This window comes from Bos indicus, chromosome 4, assembly GCF_029378745.1.
Source record: "Bos indicus isolate NIAB-ARS_2022 breed Sahiwal x Tharparkar chromosome 4, NIAB-ARS_B.indTharparkar_mat_pri_1.0, whole genome shotgun sequence".
NCBI lineage: Eukaryota > Metazoa > Chordata > Mammalia > Artiodactyla > Bovidae > Bos > Bos indicus.
In genome coordinates this window covers 47,645,403-47,670,311 of record NC_091763.1, presented here as the reverse complement: position 1 = coordinate 47,670,311, position 24,909 = coordinate 47,645,403, and the positions used below count along the sequence as shown (strand labels likewise).

Sequence of the window (24,909 nt, the reverse complement as noted above, 5' to 3'; positions counted from 1 at the left end):
CAAGTTTACTACCTTGTAAATCCAATCTGTTACCAAATCCAAAAAGCTTGTTATTTAAAAACTTAAGATTTTCTTCAGGAAATGCTTAACTTAAAACATTTAAAATAATAGTGCTTAGTAGTATTCTTTCCATTTCACCCTCCCAGTATGTGCAAAGTTTGTTTTTTTGTGGGGTTTATTTTTTGGCCTCATTGCACAGTTTGCAGGATCTTAGTTCCCCAACCAGGACTTGAACCAGAGCAGTCAAAGTACAAGTCCTAACCACTGGACCACCAGGGAATTCCTTGTGCAGAGTTATTAGTAAGATTCTTTTATTCACCATACACTGAATTTTAAAACCCAGTAAAATTACTGAATTGCTCTATCAATTTTAATATCAGTGCTAGAAGAAATCTTAGTCCTCAAATCAGATTTCAAAACGTATTTAGGAGAGCTTAAGAGTTCTTCAGAGGTATCTCAGACTTAAGAGGGGCTGAAGAATGAGCATGTTGGGCTAAACTTAACAGTTTCTTCCAACCAAAAAAACAAAACCTTTTTGCTGTTAAAAATCAAAGGTGACTTTATAAACTATTACACTGATCAAATGCCCTCATTTCACAGATGAGGAAATTGAGCCCTGAAGGGCAAAGGGACTCGTTAACAGAGTAGGTCCAGTCCCCTTTCTACTATACCACACCGTTTCTCATTCTTTGAAATTCTTTATTCTGCACAGTAATGATATAATGAACACTTCTTAAATAAAACTTGCAGGTTCTTTTACTTTAGTCTTAGTTTTCAACTAAAAATTTTATCTTGATTTGTGTGGGCAAATTTCTGTTTTGGAGAAGTTTCCAACAAGGCCTACTTTATTAGACCTTGGATTAACCCAAACTAACTTGCCTTTTTTTCCCTTGCTTACATCTACAGTGATCTTTTTTAAAGGGGAGTGATTTTATTAAGAGTATAATTTAAGCTGATTTTGTTGGACTATGGAAAGGAAATGGTGATGTGAAGGATCACTGTGTCTCATAGTTATTTCTCTCCTTCCCTGGCATTTTTCGAGGGGTAAGGTCAATCTTCTACCTTTATAACTCAACTAGAGTTTTTCACATTATGTTTTCTATCTTTCTCATACTCCTAGATAATATCATTCTAAGTTAAAATTATGAGTTGATTGAATTAAATCAGCAAATGAATATTGATTACTAGTTATATACCCCAGAAGTGCTGGGCACAGATATTAGAGTAAGGTATGTGTTACTTAACAGCCTTTGGAGGAGGAGCAATTTATTCTTAACTAAACACTAATACAAGTACAAAGGCTAAATTGGTAGCAGAAGTAGTGAATTCTGTGTATGGGGGAAAAAAAACCTTTTCCATTTCATGAAGGTATTCTTCATGAAAGAATGAAGAGTTGAGGTATTCTTTGGACGACAAGTAGCCCAAAGGAGACTATAGCAAAAAAGTGGAATATATCATAAAGGATAAACCTTTAGATGATAAATAAGGCAAGATTGCAGAAGGCCTCAGATTTCAACATGAATTGGCCTTCTTCCTCTGTGGAATAGATAGCCACTAAAGCATTTTAAGGAATGACACAACCTGAATAAAACTCTGCTTTAGAAGGATAACCAGCAGCAGTATAAAGAGGAAGAGAAGCTAAAGATTAGTTAGAAGTAGGATACTCATAGGCTGGGGCACTGGAATCACTGAAATTACGAAAGAAGAATTTCAGAAGCAGAATGCTTAGGTAAGAGGTGATTTGTCATAGAGTTCAAGTTAGGAGTTGCATCAGTTTTCTACTGTTATATAACAAACTACCCCCCACCCCCTCACAAAAATGCTGTTGTTTCTCATGATTCTGCGGTTGACTGAATGGTTCTCTGCTGGTCTTGCTTGGACTTACGTGTCTGCATTCAGGTAGGGGTTCAGCTCAGATAAGGGACAGTCTAAAGTGGCCTCACTCCCATTCATGTCTGAACCTCAGCTTAGGTAACTGGGACTGTTGGACCTCTTTCCTTGACTTAGGCTTCTTTACAACAGGGCAGTCTCAAGGTTCTAAGAAAATGAGAGTAGAAGCTATAAAAAGCCTCTTGAAACAGAAGCTTGGAAGTTATAAATATGGCTTCTGCTACATTCTTTTGGTCAAAAGCAAATCATAGGAACATCCCAGAATCAGGGATGAAGAGATAAATTACACCTCTTGATGGAAGGAGCCGCAAAGAACTTGGAGCCATAGTTAATCGCAAGAGTCTAATGCAGTTTTTCTTTTTAGGGGACTGAGTTGGGAAGTCCAAGAATAAATAATCTTTTTATTTTTACTTATTTTATTTATTGGTCACTTAGCTGGTATTCAGTAAAAGCGTGTTTTGTAAAACTTAGAAAGTAGCTTTTTGAGTGAGCACAGACTTGTTGTCATCTTAGCAGCTCTTTCTAAAATTTTTTTTTTTCCTTTCTAAAATTTGAAGCTGCTGTAATAGCAGGCTATCTGGTTTACAAAAAGAATAGGAAATTATGATCCTAGAATGGAGGAGTGAATTCCTAAGTCGTAATAATTAATATAGTTGCTGTGATTAGACATTTTTTGGAGTTGCCTGGAAGCCAAGGAAAAGGGGAGAAAACCAAGAGATAGTTCTTATCAGGAAGTAGCAAGTCTTAGTATTAGAAGGTAGCAATTCTTTCATTTCCTCATTTGGAAAACTCTATAATAGGAACTGAATTACAAAATAGGGACCTCAGAAGTAAACAGCGTATGCAGAAATGTTTCATGTGGCTCTTTTATAATGACTTTTGATAAATGCCAAGGACATAAAACATAACTCTGTGAATTGAATTGTCTAGTACTAAGCAAAAGTATCTCACATACATAACCTTCCAGTAGTCATATTAGATCCAAGGAAAAATTAGATCCAGTACTACCTAGAGGAGTGAAAAAATAACTTCTCTAGATGTATACTATTCAAGGTGCAGTCCGTGGACCAGTGCTGGTCCATGAGGTCTTCAGTGCAAGTCTGCATGAAATATAAAAATCAAGGATAAGCATTTAGAAACTTCTATAGCAATTGCCTTAGCATCCAAGTGTGAATATAGTTTATAAAACTATTGATCCATGATAGATTGAAAATAAATACATCGGTCCTTCATCACAGATAGTCTTCATAAAATTTGCTTCTTTGGAGCTTTGGATGGAAAAATAGGTAATTCAACATTCTCTACTGTTTGGGGCCTAGTTTGCTTATCCTTCGTATTATGGATTTGAGAGCTGAGCTCGGCACTGTATCTGAAATACATGTGGTAGGCTTCCCACCATACAGCTGAAATGTCCAATTGGTATTTCTACTAGTATGGCAGTCCAGGACATAACTCCAGAGAAAGCTAGGATTTTCCTCAGAAAGAATCCAATTTTTTATGTATTAATGTTTGTGGTTAATTTTATTACTACAGACTATTCTTGTTCAGTCCTGGTATCCAATCACAGTGGCCACAAATTCTAGAGAGCAGAAGAAAATATTGGCCAAATACTTATTAGAAACATCTGGTAACTTAGATGGTCTGGAATACAAGTTACATGATTTTGGCTACAGAGGAGTCTCTTCCCAAGAGGTAAGAAACTGGAGGGAACCTCAATTAATAAAATATAGATTGTTGGTTAGGTTACCAGTATAAAGTTTTAGGAAGTTACTAGGAAGTTATATGGGAAGTAGGTCACATTTTGAAATTCCAGAAATTCAGTCAAGGATATTAAATACCTAATATGTGTCAGCCTCTGTTAAAGATACCTGAAATAATAGTCTTCAGTAAACATCTCCCTCCTTTATATATCTGATGGATGGATGGACAGATGACTAAATATATGTAATAAACATGTCAGATACTACTACTGAGAAGCACAAGACAGAGTAGTGGAAAAGAGGATGATGGGAAGTGCAGGTAGATTACTATTATTTAAGTAGGTCTCTTTGAGGAGGTAACGGTTGACTTCTCTTTAAAAATAACTGAAGACAGTAACTCCTTTGGGGGCTATGCTCTGTACTTCAAGTATAGGTCTTTTTCTTTTTTTGGAATTTGGTTTATGGTTTATTTTGCAGACTGCTGGCATAGGAGCGTCTGCTCATTTGGTTAACTTCAAAGGAACAGATACAGTAGCAGGAATTGCTTTAATTAAAAAATATTATGGAACAAAAGACCCTGTTCCAGGCTATTCTGTACCAGCGGCAGAACACAGGTAAAATTTCTGTTTTCATCCTTCTGTTATCTCACATTGGTTTTTCATAAATAAGCTTCTTCATTTTTGTAACTGAGTCATATTTTGTTTAACTACACAGATAGGTACTACAGTAAATCTTCTTTATACTGTATATAAAAACTGGTGTCAGGAAGGTAGACAAAACTTTTAACTGTCCTAATAGAAACAATTGAGGAGTTCTTTTTCTAACTTTTATATTGCTCTATGAGTTTTATTGTTTAAAAAATGTTAGCTTCTCTATTGCCATGTACAGATAAGTCATGTACTTGAAGTCTAGAAGCACTCATTGTGACACCTGGTCAGTGTTCTCTCTTTCCCTGCTCTTCTACATAACTTCACTTATCTTTGTTCTGGAAATTATCTTCTGAGCCCAGTACCTTGAATTGTAGATGAGCGAGTTAATCCTTTTGATGAAAGGAAGAGTGTTCAGATTCTTAGGTTTCCTCCATTCAAGTTAAACTAGAAAACTATTATAGTCCAGGCTATAGCTGCTCTGGTTCTAGAGTTAGTTTTACTGGAAGTTAGTGGAGTTTTTTAAATGTATGCCAATCCTTATTTCTGATTCATACAACAAGAACACGGTGCTAAAACCAGCAATGAGTAAAGCTGAGCTTTGATCCCAGCAGTCTACTGGATGCTACAAGGGATGGAAAGACATAAAGAATTAATCCTATCTTTTGGATAAAAAGTACACTAGCAACATTCTGCTCTGTTAAAGTGCTCTTAAAATGATACAATTAAAGTACTGCAGCAGTGCAGAGGAAGGAGAAGTAGGGTCATATTCCACTGGTAGGATGAAAAAAGGCTTTATAGAGATAGTATGTAAATATTGACTTCTTGAATGTTTGGTAAAATTTAATGGCAGACACTACGGGATTCTTTATTCTCTGAATAAATATTTATTACGTACCTACCGTGTGTTAAGCATTGTCATGAAAGAGGCAAATATGGATGTGCTTAAGGAATAAGGACTGAAATGTATCTTGTACGGAGATTTTGTAGGTAACGTCAGGTGGGCTGGAAAGACAGGTTAATAAGTAAAAGGCCTCAAATGTATTTTCACATTGAATGTGCTGGGTTATTCTAATTCCATTTTCAAATGAGGGTGGGCATTTAAGTTTTTGAGCAAAGAAGTAGTGTCAGAAATGTTGTAGAAAGATCACTTTGATAGTGGGCTATCTTATGAATTGAAAAATAGAGAAAAATGAGAAGTTAGGGTTTATAGGAAATGTTGCAATAATTTTGAGAGATGATGAGATTCAGAACCAAGTGTCTAAATAAAAGAAGGGGATAAACATGAGCAGAGGCTTGGGAGATGAAATTGCTGAAATGATGACTTGAACTGGGGCTCAATAGAAAGTGGATTCAGCTAACGTTTACTAGCATTGCTCTCTTAGTAGGGACTTGAAATATTTTCACATGTAAGTTTCAAGACTAGTGAAACTAGGAAAATAAGAGTGACATTAACAGATCAAGATTTAAGGGTTGCAGTATTTTAATTTTTGGTCTTAGATACATGCATACCTTTTAAAAACTTACTAATACAGTACTAATAAAGAGTACTCTGTATTAATGGTTTTGTTTCAAAGTAATAACATCATGAGTGTGATACTACAAATCTGAGAATAAAGATATTTTCTTTAGGAATTTCATGTTAATACAGGGTGAAAATCTACTGTGTTTTTATAGCCTCATAATATTTATTACATCTGCAAATCTGACTCCTTAATATATCAGCTGTTCTTAAATAGATAAGTCTTTTTAAACAACAGCATAGTACAGTGAAAAGAGCTCTAGATTGAAAGTTGGGAAATAGGAGTGACCTTACAGCTGACATACTGGGTGGCCTTGGGCAACTCATTTATCTCTCTGTTCTTCATTTCCTCCATCCAAGCCAACAAAAGGAGGAACAAAAATTTTTGCATTTCCAACATCAGAAGGTCATTGAGGAAAAATGAACTAACATCTAAGATAACTTTAAAATAAGAAAATGCTAAAATTTAGAACATTGCCATTATTGTTATATTTTCTTAAAGAATATATGAATATAGACTTAGAAATATTCAATTATATACCTCTTCCTCAAACTGGAAATGTATCAAATATGATGCTGAAAATTGGAATGGTGGTATAAGTAGAAGTCACTGACCAAATATTTATGATCTGTATATACCAAATAAAATAGGTGTTATGATTGCATTATGTGGAGGGTGCTCTAGGAAATGTCTATGGGATGATGAGATACTCATTTTCCTCCCCAACAAAATGGATCTGGAGTCTGCGGGGGGCAGTGTGGAGGTGGGGGAAACCTGGGCTAAGGTACAGATTTTGGAAACTCACTATAAGGGTATTTTTAAAAGCTTTGAGTGGTTTTCACATAGGGAGGTATAGAGAGACAGACTAGTGCCCAGGTCATACTGGGGAAGGCGAGCACAGCCTCTAGGGGCAACAGAAGAGGACCCAAAGAAATAGGGGGAAAAAATCAAAACATGAGATACGTCAGTGAAGTCATTGGAAAATAAAGCTTCAGGAAAGTTCAAATGCCAAAGAGAAAGCAAGTAAGATAAAGACTAAACTATTAAGTTTTCTAGAAGTGATACACACAGAGTTAGATGACTGCATTGAAATAACCTCTTCAGAGTTGGTTCTTACATTGCAAAGCTCTCCAGTGCTAGTATTCTTTGAGCTTAATTCTCTCCCTTACAGAGAAAGAAAGAAGAAAAGTCCTGTCCGACTTAGTCGTGTCCGACTCTTTGCGACCCCATGGACTATAGCCTACCAGGCTCTTCCGTCCGTGGTATTTTCCAGGCAAGAATACTGGAGTGGGTTGCCATTTCCTTCTCCAGGGGATCTTCCCAACCCAGAGATTGAACCCAGGTCTCCCACATTGTAGGCAGGCGCTTTACCATTTGAGCCACCAGGAAGTCCCTTACAGAGAAGACCATAGCAATTCTTGATTTGAAGAAAGAGCTTTCTTTATCCATGTCTTAATTTTCCTTTCAACCGGTAGGTGCTTGCATGAAGTGGAGAGTAGGCATCATAGCTACTTTGTTCACTATAAAATAAATTTTATATAAATGTGCTCTCACTCCATTTCAGTAGTTCTGGATAGCAAAGTCTGTATGTATCCCTGAAGTGTACATCCTCTGCTGTCCCCAGCATATCATTGACAGCATGAGAGAAGTTGTTTACTTTAGTCCTTTAGAGGGAAAAAGAAAACAGTTTCAAAAATAGTATGACTCTTTAAATAGTTTGGAGATAAACATATCTGCATGGGATTAAATGAATGGGTTGTTTCACTTGCCATTATTTTACTTTGGAAAATGAAGTAGAGGCAAAAACTAATAAATTAGGGAGAAAGTAAAATTACTGGGCATGAGAAAATCATAACAATTCTAAAATTATTAGGTTCTCATTAAGAGTTTGTTATTTATATTATAAGTTAATCAGCAAGTACTTTAGTTAAATGCAGTTAATCTGTTCAAAAAGGACAGTATAAAAATTACTGTTATCATTCTTGCCTAATAGAAACTCTCACACTATTTCCCATCTTAATTATGTTTAGCTCAAACTAAATATTGTAATTCTTACTTCCTGGGCATATGTTAGTTAGTAGATAATCTATAAGTAAAATAAATGCCTATTACAGGCCAATTAAAGATACAACAGGTAAAGAGTTAGTTAGTTGACTACATATATGCATGATACAGTATAAGTAATTGCCTAAGTAATTGTCTTTTAAGTGTAAGGTTTTGAGAGTAAGAAAGATAAAATATATGTCCTTATTATTATTGGTATATGGTTTTGAAAATTCACAAAAGGGAACTGCATTGCTTAGTGAAATAATGGGAGTATGTGTTCATTCTTTCTAACATCTTAGCATAATGTATATAGTATTTAACAGGTGCTTTTTTAGCTTACTCATTTTAAATGAGTTAGGTTCAGGAGTACTAAAAAAGAAAATAATATCATTTATCCTTTGGTTGAATATGACTTAAGAGTTTGAATAACTATTGGAGAGATTACTTGTAGTCTTAAAAATTGGCCAAAGGGTGGTTTGGTTTGGCTCAACTAGTATTCAACTAACCTCTTGATGTGCATTCATTAAACTAAATCACTCACCTTCTCTGCACTGTTGATGGTGTAGTATAGTAAACATGAGATATAATTCAGGAACAGATAATGTGTCTACCTAAGTAAATCTGTATTTTCATTTTGTTTTCTAGTACCATAACAGCTTGGGGGAAGGACCATGAAAAAGATGCTTTTGAACATATAGTAACACAGTTTTCATCAGTGCCTGTATCTGTGGTCAGCGATAGCTATGACATTTATAATGCGTGTGAGAAAACATGGGGTGAAGATTTAAGACATTTAATAGTATCAAGAAGTACAGAGGCACCACTAATAATCAGACCTGATTCTGGAAATCCTCTTGACACTGTATTAAAGGTAAATTTTAATACGTAACTTGATTATTAAAAGTGCCAATAGACCAGCTGCATCAACACTACTTTTAATTTCATTCATACACACACCATTTCAGAACTATCTGGACCAGTCCCCTTATTTTAGAGTTGCAGCCCAGAGAGAATTAATAGATTTGCCCAAGGTCACACATTAATAACTAGAGAAAGTATTTCCAGAGTAAAGGGTTACTAATATGTAACTGTCAAATAGACTACTAAGTACTGTTGACTGTTGAATAGATACTTTCTTTTCTACTTACCTTGAAGATTAATAAATCCCATTACCATTTTTAACCAGTCCTGTGATTTGGTTACCAAGTTTGTGGTTTCTTTCTCTGCCTTTATCACAAGTTATTGCTGTACCTTTGAAGGTTTTAGTGCAAAAGAAGTATGTGCAAGGTAATGTGGAACAAAAATAATTTGAAAATACTTTTCAAGTAGAGATTCTTTAGTGATACTACCGGTCCTCAAGGTAGCCTTGTTGTCTTTTTTTTTTTCTTCTTTCTTTTTTAAGTTTTTAGGACTTGGTTTACCTTCTTTGAAAAGCACTAATAGAAACAGGTTATTGATGCTTACTACTAGAAAAATAGTGTGTTACATGCTTTGCTTAATTGTGTCATTGAATCTCTGAAAACTTTATGATCCGTATTACAACTCTTTTTTTATAGACAAATAAACCAGCTTAGGTTAAAATTCACTTGCTGAAGGTCAGACAACATGTAATAAAATAAGCCAAATAGCCAGCATAGGTCTTTATGACTATCATACCATCTCTCTTTACCACACTGTTTGCCAGCTGATGATTAGGTGATGAATTACCCTTTAAAACAGTGGGGTGTAGAATCAAGGAGGTCTTTTCCTATCCTGTTAAGTAAAAGACCAGTCTGATGGTTTTATCTTAGCCTGAAATATGAACTGATTTGGTTTAGCAAACTGAACAGGTTTCATGTTTTTTCTGTTACCTAATAAAAATATACAAACCTAGTTTCAAGAATCAACTGAGTTACCATACGGAATTTTGTCATTGTTAGAATATTAAACCAGTTTATTTAGGAAAAGGGAGTGATGGTTGGGTAGAACCCTTGAATCTCTGAGGAAGCTTTCTGATAAATTTTCAGTCAGTGTTGAAGTATTTCAGCTGCTACCAAACTTTCAATAGTTAGTGAATGAGTTGCACAACTTGCATATTAAGCAATTTGGCTTAAAAAAAATTGGTGTTATTGTTAAGTGAGAAGGACTTCAGAAAATTCAGCTGGATTCATGTTTGAGTTACATCAGACAAATTACATTATTGGCACAAGCAGAAAAAAATCCAACTGAAAAGTATCATCATGAGTTTTTTAAATGATGTTTTATATACCTTTTAAAAATATTATATTTACCATTGTAAGTTTCTAATGTTAAAGGATTTTTTCTCTGAATCTAATTAGAAAAATGTGAGGGAAAAATACTTACGTTTTGAGCCGCTTTACAGCATAAATTGGCTTGATAGAAAATTGCATGCCTGTTCTAAAAATCAAATAGAATTGAGATGAAATTTTAGAAGGCTTATACATGGTAATATAAAATTTAAGTAATTAAATTTTTATATTCAAGATTGTTAGCAAAGTCTTTTTAACTTTGGAAAGTTTTTACACTTTTTTTCAGTCTTAGTTATTTTGTGTTGGATGTGTATTTTTCCAAACAGGTTTTGGATATTTTAGGTAAGAAGTTCCCTGTTACTGAGAACTCGAAGGGCTACAAGTTGCTACCACCTTATCTTAGAGTTATTCAAGGAGATGGAGTAGATATTAATACCTTACAAGAGGTATGTATTTTATATTAAAAAGTTTCAATAAGGTAATTCTTATAATTAAACTGTTTACTAATTTGATAACAATAACAATAATTTAAGTACAATTGTTATTCTTTTAGTAAGACAGTGTATGTCTTTTCTGTTAAATGCTTAAAATTTATAGATAATAGTAACTTAAAATACAGACATACCAGCCAAACCATACTCCCAGTCCTCATTGGCCACTGTGGATGATGAGCCCAAAGAAGTGTCACTAGGAAACAAGAAAATGCCAAAGAGTACTCTTTATATGTAAAACAAAAAGTCTTAACTTTTTGTTTCTTAACACTGTACAAATAGGTCTCAGTTTCAATAGAATGGAACTTCACATACTCTAATAATGTGAAACCTGAATGATACTACTCTTTTTGATACTGTGCTTTTTCAGATTTATAGAATGGTTTGTTACCTCCTCTAAATTTAGCATTGACTGTTATCACTATTGTTAGTCAAACAGTGTAAGTTTTATATTATCTTAAACCATTTTCCTCTTTTGTTTCTCAAATAAGTTTCTAAAGAACTATACTTTTAATATGTAAAGCACTCCACAACAATTAAGACTATCATTGATACCATGATATAGATTGTCAACTATGATAAAGCACTGACATTTTAATGTATACTAGTTTCAGATGATATCCACTTGTATAACACAAGTTACCAAAAGAATTTTCTGTTTGAAAGGGTTGGTGTGGTTAGAGGAAGGTCAGTACTCCAGTTATGAACAGTTTGTTTTCTAAAGATTCATTTAAAAGAAAGAACTATTGCATATAACTCTCAGTACTTCTGTGGTGACATGTATTTAGAGTTCCAAATGAGGTCTGAAATAGATCTCTTAAAATAACAGAAATGAGGTTTCTTCCACCAGCTCTTCCAAACCGCCTTGCCTAAGATAAGTGGAAACTTCCCCAGCTCTTCTAAGACATTTGGTGTTGGGGCATCCTAGGGGCTTTGATGTACAAAGGAAGAAATAGAAGAAAAGTCTTCAGCAAAGAGGAGGACCTGAATATAGAAATCTCAGTTGGCATATTTAATTGCTGTTGTCTTCTAGCTCAGCTGAATTGAAGGTTTCTGACATGGTGTCAGTTAAGAACTAGTACCCAGCCTCCGTTTCAACAGGTCCCTTTCAGATGAAGAAACCTGGGCAAGGTACTGTTTAACAGAATATCTACCAGCCCAGTGCTCTTCCCATTGCTTATCCCTGTCCTTCCTTATTCTTAGGGGCAGCTCTTTAAGTTCGGTTGTTCCATCGGGTATTTGAACTTCTCTTTAAAAACTGAAGCTCTTTGGCTTTTCTTTTTTTTTCATTTTGCTAAAATAAAGTTTGAAAATGTATATGCATTTTTAAAGTTGAGAATCAGTTCAGAACTTGAACCTTTCTTAAAAAAATAACTCCATAAACAAAAAGTTAAATCCCAAGACACACATTCTCTGGCATTGGTAAAACCTTAAACAGAATGGTCAGAGAATGAGTAGTTTGTGTTAATACATGCACTCATTACCTAAAGGATAATACCTGCTCTCTTTCCATATTGGAGATGGGTCGAAATAAGTTTTTAGAAACAAGGAAAGGAATTTATATAGACTTTTTGTCTAGTCAGGTTTCCTTTTAATTTGTATGTGTAAAATTTTTTAAAGGTAATATTTCCTCTAATTCTGTAACATCCAGTAACATTAATAGAAAAATTCACATAAACTTTAAATTGTCTAAATTTCGCAACTTGTGATGGTGAAGCTGTATGGGAAGAACACCTTAAAGAAATTGGTCCTAAAAGACAGAATATGACATTAGGTGGTACTGTTTCTTTGTTAATTTCTCATTCTTGTGCTTCTGAGGTGTACCTAAAATCAAGTGACAGGTCTGAAACTGTTTTCTCTATATTTTACCCAGATCTCCTTACCCTCCGTCTGTTGGTCTCTGTTTCTTTTACTCCATTTTTCTGTTCTACTCCTTGTGTTTCTTCTGTGTTGAAATTCACTTATTAGAACTTTAATTTCACATTGTTTTATAAGGTTTTCGTTATTGTTTTAGTTATACTTGGTTTACAGTTCAGTGAGAAAACTCAGGGCCCTTGAGTATTTTGAGTTCAAGTGTAATAATAAAAAGACATGAGAATTACTTTAAAATAAATTGCATATGTCTCCATCTTGATTCCTGACATACAGCAGGAGAGTTAGACTGAGACTTAAAAAGAAAGTTGCATTTCTAGATGTGGATTTGTTAAAAGATGTAGGTCCTTGGAGTTTATATATTTGTATCTTATAATGTTGAAAAGTGGTAAAGAATCTGCCTGCCAATGCAGGAGATATGGGTTCAAGCCCTGGATCAGGAAAATCCCCTGGGGAAGGAAATGGCACTCCAGTATTCTTGCCTGGGAAATCCCATGGACAGAGAAACATGTTGGGCTACTGTTCATGGGGGTTGCAAAAGTCAGGTACGACTTAGTGAATAAACAACAGCAACTATTCCTCATTTAGATAAGAGGTCAGTTTGAGACTCTTGGTATTGGGAAGTATATGACAAATCTGTATGAATAATTCACATAAACCTATTAAATTTTGATTTTCTAATCACTTCTGAAAGTTCTGTTTAAATTTAAAAACCCCATACTTTATAATTACTTCCTTTTGACTAGTATGAAATTAAAAGAATGGTTATTAAACTTTATCTGCTACCTTCTACCATAAAAGTGATTGAGTATGTTACATAAGAAGAAAGACACTAGTTAACCAAGTCCTGCCTGGGAAAAAGAAATGCAAATAAGATTGATAATAAAGTAATAGATTAATGTAAAATTTAAATTATGTGTCCCTTGAAAGAAATAGTCTAGTTGTTAGAAGTCTGTGTTTATATAGGTCTCTCTTTCTGGCTTTTTAGATAATTCTGCCAAAAAAATGATCCAGTGATAAATCTTAGCTCCCAATCAGTTCATAGTTTTGCTTATGGCACTAGGGTACCAGCCAGGGCCAGACGACTGCCAGTGCCTCAGCTCTTAAATTAGAGGGAGTACTTTACACTTTTTTTTTAATCACTAATATCTGATGATTTTAAGCACCCCCATTACATGACTTGCACTGTGACATGTGACAACATGTATTGAAATTTATTAATGATGAGTAGAGTCACAGAATCTACTAATTTGGGGCAAATATCTGGGCCTCATTGCTTGTGCTACTGGCATCTGGGCAGTGAATTACAGAGGTAGATGAGAGTTTACTCAAGTAACCTTGTGTATTGATAGCCATTTTTTTCTACCTCTCATTCCCTTTATTCCCCCAACCTAAACCACAATCGCTGATAACAGTACAGATTCAGGAACTTTGAATGAAATCCCCTCCTTCTACACTTATTCCTGGGCTTCCCTCTTTGAGGTGGGTGGGTCTTTTAAAAGAAAAAAAGTGGGATGTAACTTTATGTAGGCCTTATTCTTAGCTCATTGTTTACTGTGTTATAAACAGCTTTAGATGGTTTATTCATCAGTATGGCCCATGGAAAAATAACTTCTTTCCACTCCCAAATTACCTGACTTTTTAAAATTTTCTTCTTTAATCTAGATTGTGGAAGGCATGAAGCAAAAAAAATGGAGTATTGAAAATGTTTCCTTTGGTTCTGGTGGAGCCTTGCTACAGAAGTTAACAAGAGATCTCTTGAATTGTTCCTTCAAATGTAGTTATGTTGTAACCAATGGCCTTGGGGTATGTCCTTCAACTTCTACTCTTGTGTTGTTACTATCGTCTTTATGTGTAGGCCTAGAATATGCCTGCTGCTGCTGCTAAGTCGCTTCAGTCGTATCCGACTCTGTGCGACCCCATAGACGGCAGCCCACCAGGCTCCCCCGTCCCTGGGATTCTCCAGGCAAGAACACTGGAGTGGGTTGCCATTGCCTTCTCCAATGCATGACAGTGAAAAGTGAAAGTGAAGTCGCTCAGTCGTGTCCGACCCTCAGCGACCCCATGGACTTCAGCCCACCAGGCTCCTCCGTCCATGGGATTTTCCAGGCAAGAGTACTGGAGTGGGGTGCCATTGCCTTCTCCGAGAATATGCCTAGAATACATATATTGAATGCAATAGTCGAAGGATAATATGGTCCTGAACTATTACTGTATTGTACCCCTGACAGTACTCAGAAACGGGAAAAATAAGAGATAGTAGGTGATAACTTGACTTCAGAAAAGGAGAAAGACTTAGAAAAAAGAGGAAAAGTGAGAGATAATTTAAGAGAGATGATGCAGGTCAATTCATTTCTACTCCTTCAGTGTATATCTTTGAATCAAGAAGTTGAGCAAATTTGAGTGAGAATGTCAGCTCACCTGGGCTTCCCAGGTGGTGCTAGTGGTAAAGAACTTGCCTGCCAATACAGAAGATACAAGAGACTCGGATTGGATCCCTGGGTCAGGAAGATCCCCTGGAGGAGGGCATGGCAACCCACTCCAGGATTCTTGCCTGGAGAATCCCTATGGACAGAGGAGCCTGGCAGACTACAGTCCATGGGGTCACAAAGAGTCAACGACTTAGCATGCACATACAATCATGTCAGCTCACCTAGCCATCATGCATTAAAAATAAGCAAATATGTAAACACTGTCAATATTTTAGGAAGGTGAACTGTGAGGTTCTAGTTGTGACACTAGAATCATTTTCTGGTAGTCTTAGAAGGGGGAGCCCAAGCTGCAGGCAGCTGAACAACCAACTCCCTAGTAGCTCTTGACAAGCTCTTAGGAGTCTGTATCAAAGGGTGTGCGTTCAGTTCTGTCGCTAAGTCATGTCTGACTCTCTGCGACCCCATGAACTTCAGTACACCAGGCTTCCCTGTCCATCACCAACTCCCGGAGCTTACTCAAACTCATGTCCATCGAGTCGGTGATGCCATCTCGTCCTCTATCGTCCCCTTCTCTGCCGCCTTCAGTTTTTCCCAGCATCAAGGTCTTTTCAAATGAGTCAGTTCTTCGCATCAGGTGGCCAAAGTATTGGAGTTTCAGCTTCAGCATCAGTCCTTCCAATGAATATTCAGGACTGATTTCCTCTAGGATGGACTGGTTGGATCTCCGTGCTGTCCAAGGGACTCTCAAGAGTCTTCTCCAACACCACAGTTCAAAAGCATCAATTCTTTGGGGCTCAGCTTTCTTTATAGTTCAACTCTCACATCCATACCTGACTACTGGAAAAACCATAGCTTTGACTAGACAGACCTTTGTTGACAAAGTAATGTCTCTGCTTTTTAATATCCTGTCTAGATTGGTTATAACTTTTCTTCCAGGGAGCAAGCGTCTTTTAATTTATGGCTGCAGTCACCATCTGCAGTGATTTTGGAGCCCAGAAAAATAGTCTGTTACTGTTTCCATTGTTTCCCCATCTATTTGCCATGAAGTGATGGGACAAGATGCTATGAGTTTAGTTTTCTGAATGTTGAGCTTTAAGCCAACTTTTCACTCTGCCCTTTGACTTTCATCAAGAGGCTCTTCAGTTCTTCTTCACTTTCTGCCATAAGGGTGGTGTCATCTGCATATCTGAGGTTATTGATATTTCTCCCAGCAATCTTGATTCCAGCTTGTGCTTCATCCGGTCCAGCATTTCTCATGATGTACTCTGCATATAAGTTAAATAAGCAGGATAACAGCATGCAGCCTTGAGGTACTCCTTTCCCAATTTGGAACCGGTCTGTTGTTCCATGTCCAGTTCCAACTGTTGCTTCTTGATCTGCATGCAGGTTTCTCAGGAGGCAGGTCAGGTGGTCTGGCATTCCCATCTCTTGAAGAATTTTCCACAGTTCGTTGTGATCCACACAAAGGCTTTGGCATAGTCAGTAAAGCAGATGTTTTTCTGGAACTCTATCGCTTTTTCGATGATGTGTGTAGGGGATCCTAAAGAAACATGGATTGGTTCCCTACCTTAGTTCACCTCCATCATTCTTTGGGGAGTTCTAGGTTTCCTTCTTCTGCTCCTCCAGTTGCCTTCTACCTTTCTGATCCTAAAACACTGTGCTCTAGGTCTCTAGGTTCTCAAGGTTGTCTTTGCTTCTCACGGTAACAAGATATCACTAATAGAATAAAAAGTAACAAAAGGGGAAAAGTTATGTGAGCAAGCCTTTACTGTAGTAAAATCCTAGTACCCTTGCCACAGATTATAGAGTTGACATGGATTTATTTTTCAGTAACATGCATGTGCTTGCTATACTTAGATCAGTTTAAGGGCAATGCATAATAGAAAAGGGGATACTTTAAGGGTCACATTGTTGACCTCAAAGACTTACCTCAGATGGAGTTATTAGTATTCTGCACTAGTATGAAAGGATTTCAAAGATTTGGATTTGGTTCATACCTTTTTCCTGACAGAGGATTCTCTCCTCCACAACAGGCTAGAGTTATATCTCTAAGAGCTAGATGCAGATTGGCTTAGTTATACCTGCAAAGTACCTTAAAATTTATTTAAATTTTATATATACTTTTTTAATGTGACTTGAGTGAACATTTCTGATGATTAGTCTTCTATTTCTCTAACTTTAATTTGGATTCCAGATTAACGTCTTCAAGGATCCAGTTGCTGATCCCAACAAAAGGTCCAAAAAGGGCCGATTATCTTTACATAGGACACCAGCAGGAAATTTTGTTACACTTGAGGAAGGAAAAGGAGACCTTGAAGAATACGGTCATGTATGTATCTATGCTGATTGGGGTTTGTTTTGTTTTTTTAAACAGTAATAAGTTCACTTTTCAAATTAAGAAAGGAGGCTTTTTCTTGGAGGACAAGAGTGTTATTGTAAAATGTTTACAATTGCTGACCTAGCCTACCAAAATAAGATGAAAAATAAGAAATGGCTAGATAATAAATATGAGACCTTTACATTGGGTGAAATATTTTATAAGGAAAAAAAAAATGATGTTCCATATAGTTACAAGAGAGTGAGTGAGCTTCAATAAGTGTGTGTAGTTAATCTTACTCCTATTGCCAATTAGCAGTGAATCATTTCTGAGCAGGAATAGTTAGGCATACTTAAAGGATGCTGGTCTTAGACTATTCATAGCTGTCCATGTTACAGGAAAACCGTGGTAGTTTTAGTAGATGAAAGAAGGGCTTTCCAAATTCCAAGATATTGTTAAAGATGATTGCATTTTTTCAAAACAATAGAATCCAGTTCAGATGGTTTTCTTTAGTCTCATTTAATTCTCACCACAACATCTATGGGCTAAAAAGGCAAATTATGTCATCTTAATAGTGTAAGATATGAAAACAGACTTGATTCAGATTATAACTAATAAATGAACCAAGTTTTCTGATTTAAGTCAACCGAGCTAGAAATATTTATAGTATGCTTAGTCTGTATGCTCATTGACATAGAAGATTACACTTATATTCGACTTCTAGTTTTTATTAATAAGCCACTGGATTGAACAAGAAAATACTCCTTTTTAGAAGGAAACTACTCATAATTGATAAAAATCATAAAAATTTTATTTTTATTGATTATATAATAAAATTGATTTTTTTTTAACTTTTGATTCTTTATACTACATATATTCTGCTTATGTTACTTTTATTATATTCTTTTAAGATTTTAAGCCATAATTATTACAGTAAGATTTTTCTGTTATCTTTAATGAGAAATACATACAAGTTCCTAAAACCTTTAGAATTAGATTTGTTTATATATAGCCTGTTACACAGCCTTCATTTAACTCTTCTATTACCGAGACTTTGCTGTATTAGTTTACCCCAGCTGGACAAAAGTTACTTTAGACGTGGTCATAACTGTGACTAAAACAAGACATTGGTTTTAAGAGTATGTGGATTATACTCTAGAACATTTGAGTCAGTAAGCCATTTATGATCATCTAGACATTATGATTTAACAGGAACCACCCTTCCTCAATAGATTATATTTAAATTTTCATAGTTAAATTCATAAAGAAAATGCCACAGCAAGAGCAGTGTGATTGGAAGCAACACACTGATAGCTAAGATTGTTTCAAGATGGTGGAGTAGGAAGACCACGAATTCAACTCCTCTTATGGGCATGCTAAAATTATAACTATTTACAGAATAAATAATGATGAGAAAGGGCAGAATCTACCAGGAAAAGATCTACAACTAAAGCTATAAAGAAGGAACTATGACAAGACAGGAGGGGCAGAATCACCATATAGTCAAGACCCATATCCCCAAGTGGGCAACCCATAGGAGAATAATTACAGAGGTTCTTCCAAAGAAACAAGGGGTCTGAGCCCCACCTCAGCCTCTCCAACCTGGGGGACCTTGCATTCCAGAGAGCCCCAAAAGAATCAAATTCAAAGAGGACCACACCAAGACACACAGTAATTAAAATGGCAAAAACTAAAGAGAATATTAAAAGCAGCAAGGGAAAAGGAACAACTTACATACACAGGAACTCTCATAAGGTTGTAATCTGACTTTTCAGCAGAAATTCTGCTGGTGAGAGGGATGGCACAATATATTTAAGGTGATGACAGAGTAAAACCTACAACCAAGAATATTCTACCTGATAAGACTTTCATTTAGATTTGATGAGATCAAAAGGTGAGCTGAAGTTCAGCATCACCAAACCAGCTTTACGAGAAATGTTAATAGGAGTAATCTAAGCAGGAGAGAAAAATGCTGTAACTAGAAACATAATAATTACAAAAGGAAAAACCTTGTCAGTAAAGGCAAATGTATAGTAAAGGTAGCAAATCAAGCATTTACTAAGGAAGTTTAAAAGACAGTAAAATCATCTATATCTGCAATAAGCAGTTCAGTGATACACAAAATGAGATGTAAAATATGTCAAAAGCAGTAATGAACCTAAATGTAAGACATGATTCCATTAAACTCCTAGAAAAGAACACTCCTCAATGTAAATCATAGAAATGTTTTCTTAGATCAGTCTCCCAAGGCAAAATCGATAAAAGGAAAAATAAACAAATGGAATCTAATCAAAAGCTTTTGTACAGCAAAGGAAACCTACCAAAACAAAAAGACAACCTACAGAACGGGAAAGTATTTGCAAATATGACCAATAAGGGGTTAATATCCAAAATACCCAAGAAGCTCATGTAACTTAATATCAAAAAACAATCCAGTCAAAAAATGGGCAGAAGAACTGAATAGACATTTTTTCCAAAGAAGTCATACAGATGGCTAACAGCTATGTGAAAAGATGCTCAACATCGCTGACTGTTAGAGAAATGCACACCAGAACCACAAAAAGGTATCACCTCACACCTGTCAGAATAACAGCTGTCATCCAAAAGTCTACAAATAACAACTGTTGGAAAGAATTTGGAGAAGAGAGAACCCTCATACACTGTTGGTGGGAATGTTAACAGGTACAGCCACTATGGAGATTCCTCCAGAAACTAAAAATAGAGCTATGATATGATTTAGCAATTCCATTTCTGGGTATATATCCAAAGAAAATGAAAACACTGATTTGAAACATGTGCATGAAATAATAAACCCACACATGAAATAATAGCACCATTATTTACAGTAATCCAAGATATGGAAGCAACCTAAGTATCCATCAACAAATGAATGGGTAAAGAAAATGTGGTGCATGCACACACACGATGAAATATTACTCAGCCGTTAAAAGTGAAATTTTTGTCACTTGAAGCAACATCAGTGGACCTGGAGGCTATTATGCTATGTGAAATAAGTCAGAGAAAGACAAACACTGAATGTTATTACTTGTATATGGAATCTAAAAAAATAAATGGATATAATGAAACAGAAGCAGTGTCACAGATACAGACAACAAATTAGTGTTTACCAGTGGGGAGAGGGAAGCAGGCAGGGGTAAGGTAGGGAAGTAGGAGGTACAAACTTACATGTATAAAATAAGTAAGGTACAAAGACATACTATACAGCACAGGGAATATAGCCCATATTTTATAATAATTTTAAATGGTTTATAATCTATTAAATCATTACATTGTACACCTGAAACTAATATTGTAAATCAACTATATTTCAATAGAAAAAGGATAAAAAGGAAACAACATAGTGACAGAAATATTAGATAATGTTATGTGCTCACCTTCAGATGAAATGAAAAACTGGCACAATAGATTACTTCTATGGATTTTTCAAGAAAAACTAGAGGCAGATAATTCCTTACTAAGATAGGAATGCTTTGCCAGACTCAAAAGGGAATTTAGTCTTAATTCTCTTAATTTGTCTTTGTTATTCTTATATGGATCAAATGGATTACATATGTCAGTGACTTCTGGAATATACACAGTCTTTAAAATCAGTGACTATGTATTAGTCAAGAAATCAGTATCTATTAATGTTTCTGTTTGGGTTTGGTTTCTTATTTTTAGGGTTGACTTTTGTTTGTTTGATGGGTTTCCCTGGTGGCTCAGAGGTTAAAGCGTCTGCCTCCAATGCAGGAGACCTGGGTTCGATCCCTGGGTCGGGAAGATCCCCTGGAGAAGGAAATGGCAACCCACTCCAGTATTCTTGCCTGGAGAATCCCATGGACAAAGGAAGCCTGGTGGGCTACAGTCCACAGGGTCGCAGAGAGTCAGACCTGACTGAGGGACTTCACTTTCACTTTCACCTTGTTTGTTTAAGGCAAAAGCTTATGATTAGTAAGTTTAGTAAATTCCAGGTTGGTAAGTTTAATCGGTGTTGAGTCTCTTGGCTAGGAACAGGGACGGTCTGGCAGGCTTTCCTTGCCGATCTGTCCGTCATGATTATTAGCAACAGCCATAGTGCTTCTGGGCAGCCAAAGCAGTAAGCATCTACTAGATTTGTTTTGCCTTTAAGGAAAACTGTTTTAAGAATGTAATACTTGAATCATTCCTTTTCAGAAAGTTAAACATGTCTACATTCCATTTTAGATCTGGGTCTTGCCTCCTCTGCCTGCTCCATCAGCATCCTTTCTATATAAAATCATTTCATAATTTGAACATTATCAGCATGTCTGTATTTGACTATTCAGTCTAATTCATCTAAGCATTACTGAAAAATTTTGTTTGATGGCCTAATATAACCATTAAATTTCAATATTGTTATATTTGTGTAGGATCTTCTTCACACTGTCTTCAAGAATGGGAAGGTGACAAAAAGCTATTCTTTTGATGAAGTAAGAAAAAATGCACAGCTGAATATCGAACTGGAAGCAGCACCTCATTAGGCTTTGTTTTATGACTGGGTGTGTGTGTGTGTGTGCCTGCGTATGCGTGTGTGTGTGTTTACGTGCATGCACACATGTGTACCCCTGTGTGTGTGAGTATGTAATACATAATGTTTATTGTACAGATGTGTGGGGGTTCTTTGTGTTTTATGATACGTTACAGCCAAATTATTTGTTGGTTTATGGACATACTGCCCTTTTCATTTTTTTCTTTTTTCCAGTGTTTAGGTGATCTCAAATTAGGAAATGCTCTTAACCATGTAAAAGATAATTGCTAAAGTAAGCTTTTTAGGGCCCTTTGCCAATAGATAGTAATTCAATCTGGTATTGATCTTTTCACAAACAACCAAGAAACTTTTATATATAACTGAAGATCACATAAAAACAGATTTGCATAAAATTATCATGATTGCTTTATGTTTATATTTAACTTGTATTTTTGTACAAACAGATTGTGTAAGATATATTTAAAGTTTCAGTGATTTAACAGTCTTTCCAACTTTTCATGATTTTTATGAGCACAGACTTTCAAGAAAATACTTGAAAATACATTGCCTTTTGTCCATTAATCAGCAAATAAAACATGGCCTTAACAAAGTTGTTTGTGTTATTGTACAATTTGAAATTATGTCAGGATATACCCAACAGAATTACTAAACCTCACTGCCCCTTGTAGACTATGTATTAATCATTCTACATTAAAGAAAATAATGGTTCTTACTGGAATGTCTAGGCACTGTACAGTGATTATACAAGTTGGTCATTGTATTGTACCAGTGAAATGCCAAATTGACAGGCCTGTACTGCAGTTTTATATGTCAGATATTGCCTGTGGCTCTGCACCTCAAGATTTTAAGGAGATTTTTAGAGAGAATTTCTGCTTACACTATAGAATATATACATAAATGTAAAATATTGACAAATATGGAAGTAATTATTTTAAAGTAATTACACTTATGAATTTATTTTTCCTATTCTATAGTTGCTATGACTGAAATGAATTAGTGGAATGGGTAGTGAGTGTACTTATTTTAGATGTTTTGATTGTTATATTTTTCATTAAGTTTTTCAAAAATTGGATATTCGATTTTATGGACATCACTTACTAATTTTAAACTGAATCCCTCAATAAATAATGCTCAAGCAAGTACTTACTTAAATGAAGATAAATTATCCCAAATGAAAAATAAGATGACATGAGTTTGAAAAGAAGAATCTGATCCCACAGTGGTAATTTGGCTGAATTCAAAGTGTTCAACGTTGACATGTTCTAGAGCGATTAACTACTAGATTCTGAGTCAGTCATCACACCTGACTAGAGACCAGGGTTTTGTAGATTCCTTTCTGTTCTAAGGCTGTGGCCAGCAGGCCAAATTCAGACTATTTTTTTGTAAATACATTCTGTCTATGACTGCCTTCTCCCAACAACAGTAGAAGTTGAATCATTGTAATAGTGATCCTACAACCCATAAAGCCTGAAATGTTTATTATCCGGCCCTTTATAGAAAAGTATGTTAACCCCTGTTGTAAGAAAAAGAGTGTGCCTTGATACATAGAGTTTTTCTCTTTTGTCTTCTCTGTTTTCATTTAAGAGTCTGGTATTAGAAGACTATTTAGAAGAGCTTTAACAATATGACGTTAAAGTGAAATTTTACAAATTGAAAAGCCATATATTATTTGTTCTAAACAGTTACATGAGAAGGTATTTTGTCACTAAAGTAATCTAATTAGAGATGTTATCTTTATTAAGCATCTTTTATAAGCATTATTAAGAAGAAGATGGATTTTTGCAGATGATTCTAACTACTTGTCTAATAACAGTAGGCATCAGCCACACTCCCAGGAAAAGTTTTCATCCTGTAATCCCATCCCTGGTAAAAAATAATTTTAAAGTGATTACTGTTTTTTAAATGTATCCAAGTGAAGAGTAATAGTAAGAAGAACACATAGTTCTTCATAAAATGTGCTAAGGGGCTACAGCAAAGGGAAGGAAACTTACCAATAACAACTTTGATAACCACTCATAATTTTGATTTTATTAAACACTGGAATTACACTATAGACAACAGTCTTTGTACAGTGAATTTCAGCAATTGTAGAGTATCTAGAGGGGTTTTAATACTTTTCACTGAATGCTAAAATCTGTACATTTGTACATGGCCAATGATTGGGGGGATGGAATGATTAACTGTGTTAGCTTTCAGCCACTTGGAATTGATTAATCCCAAATCTCCATCACGTAAGCACTTAGTATTTTGGCCATCTCCATTCTGAGACGCAACTGGTTAACGTGGATACCAAATAGAGCTCTATTGTGTCACCTGTAAATCAGCTTAATCTTTCAGACAAAAGCAAATGGCATGTATGAGTTTGCTCTAAATCATTAGATTTGCAGTTAGCAATTAATCCCCTTCAATTCATAATATCATGAAATATTTGTATTTTAAATAGAAGATAGGAGTTCTGCATTAAGACTATTTGTACTCTATACTTAAAATGGTTTTAATGATTATCCCTTATTTCTTTTCTTGAAGTAAATTGTTATGAAAATTTTATAAGGAAATCCATCTTGGAAAACTAGAAAGAGAAAACAGCAAGGTAATTATTGTTCTGTTTGCCATAATTTAGAATTCAAACTTAAACAAGTATTTTGTAGTTTTACATTCCTTTTTAACCCATTCAGTGGAGAATGTCAGCTTTTCTCCCAAGTTGTATGTTAAATCAATCTAATATGTATTCAGCATCAAAGATAAACATGTAATAAACATGGAAATAAAGTTTAGCTCTATTAGTTAAATGTTAAATTTGACTGTGTGCTTCAAATAATGGCATTCCCAGAGTTACCTTTTTTAGGTATTCTTCCAGTTCAGAGAATTAAGAGAATGAAAGAGGGAGAAATTTCTAGGATGACTCTTACTTTCTGCCTTGTGTAACATATGGCAGTGCCTTTTAGTAAAGACACTGGAGGGAGATCAGATTGGGGGTCAAAGAACACAATTTGTCAGATAAGATTTGAGATGCCCTCTCAGACATTTAAATGTGGGTTTTAGGTAGTTGAAGACACAGATTTGGACACGAATTTGATGTATAGATGGTCAATGGAGACTTAAGAGGATATGTCTCTAGGCAGGGTGTAGAGTATGGCATAAACAAACCACAGGCTGTAGGCCAAATCCAGCCCACCATCTGTTTTCTAAATAAAGTTTTATTGGAACACAACCACGTCGATTAATTTAATTATTG

General features: G+C 35.4%; 1 protein-coding gene and 1 long non-coding RNA gene across 3 annotated transcripts in view; one reads left to right on the top strand and one right to left on the bottom strand.

The window, feature by feature from the left end:
- The window catches only part of NAMPT (nicotinamide phosphoribosyltransferase), a 40,262-nt gene extending 15,792 nt beyond the window's left edge, over nt 1–24,470 (top strand). Inside the window, exons 5-11 of one of the 2 annotated variants that reach the window (XM_019958670.2) lie at nt 3,424–3,582; nt 4,068–4,204; nt 8,452–8,677; nt 10,382–10,501; nt 14,084–14,224; nt 17,045–17,179; nt 21,556–24,470. In XM_019958670.2, the coding sequence (XP_019814229.1) occupies nt 3,424–3,582; nt 4,068–4,204; nt 8,452–8,677; nt 10,382–10,501; nt 14,084–14,224; nt 17,045–17,179; nt 21,556–21,666 (1,029 nt within the window). In that variant the 3' untranslated portion in view covers nt 21,667–24,470. The remainder of the gene's footprint in view (nt 1–3,423; nt 3,583–4,067; nt 4,205–8,451; nt 8,678–10,381; nt 10,502–14,083; nt 14,225–17,044; nt 17,180–21,555) is intronic. The other variant, XM_070787751.1, reaches the window with a different exon arrangement.
- Nucleotides 9,147–17,049, bottom strand: LOC109557382 (uncharacterized). Its single transcript, XR_002180522.2, has 3 exons — nt 15,367–17,049; nt 10,681–10,742; nt 9,147–10,203 (listed from the first exon to the last, which is right to left on the bottom strand). It is a non-coding gene; the product is annotated as an uncharacterized lncRNA (long non-coding RNA).
- Nucleotides 24,471–24,909: the final 439 nt, after the last annotated feature.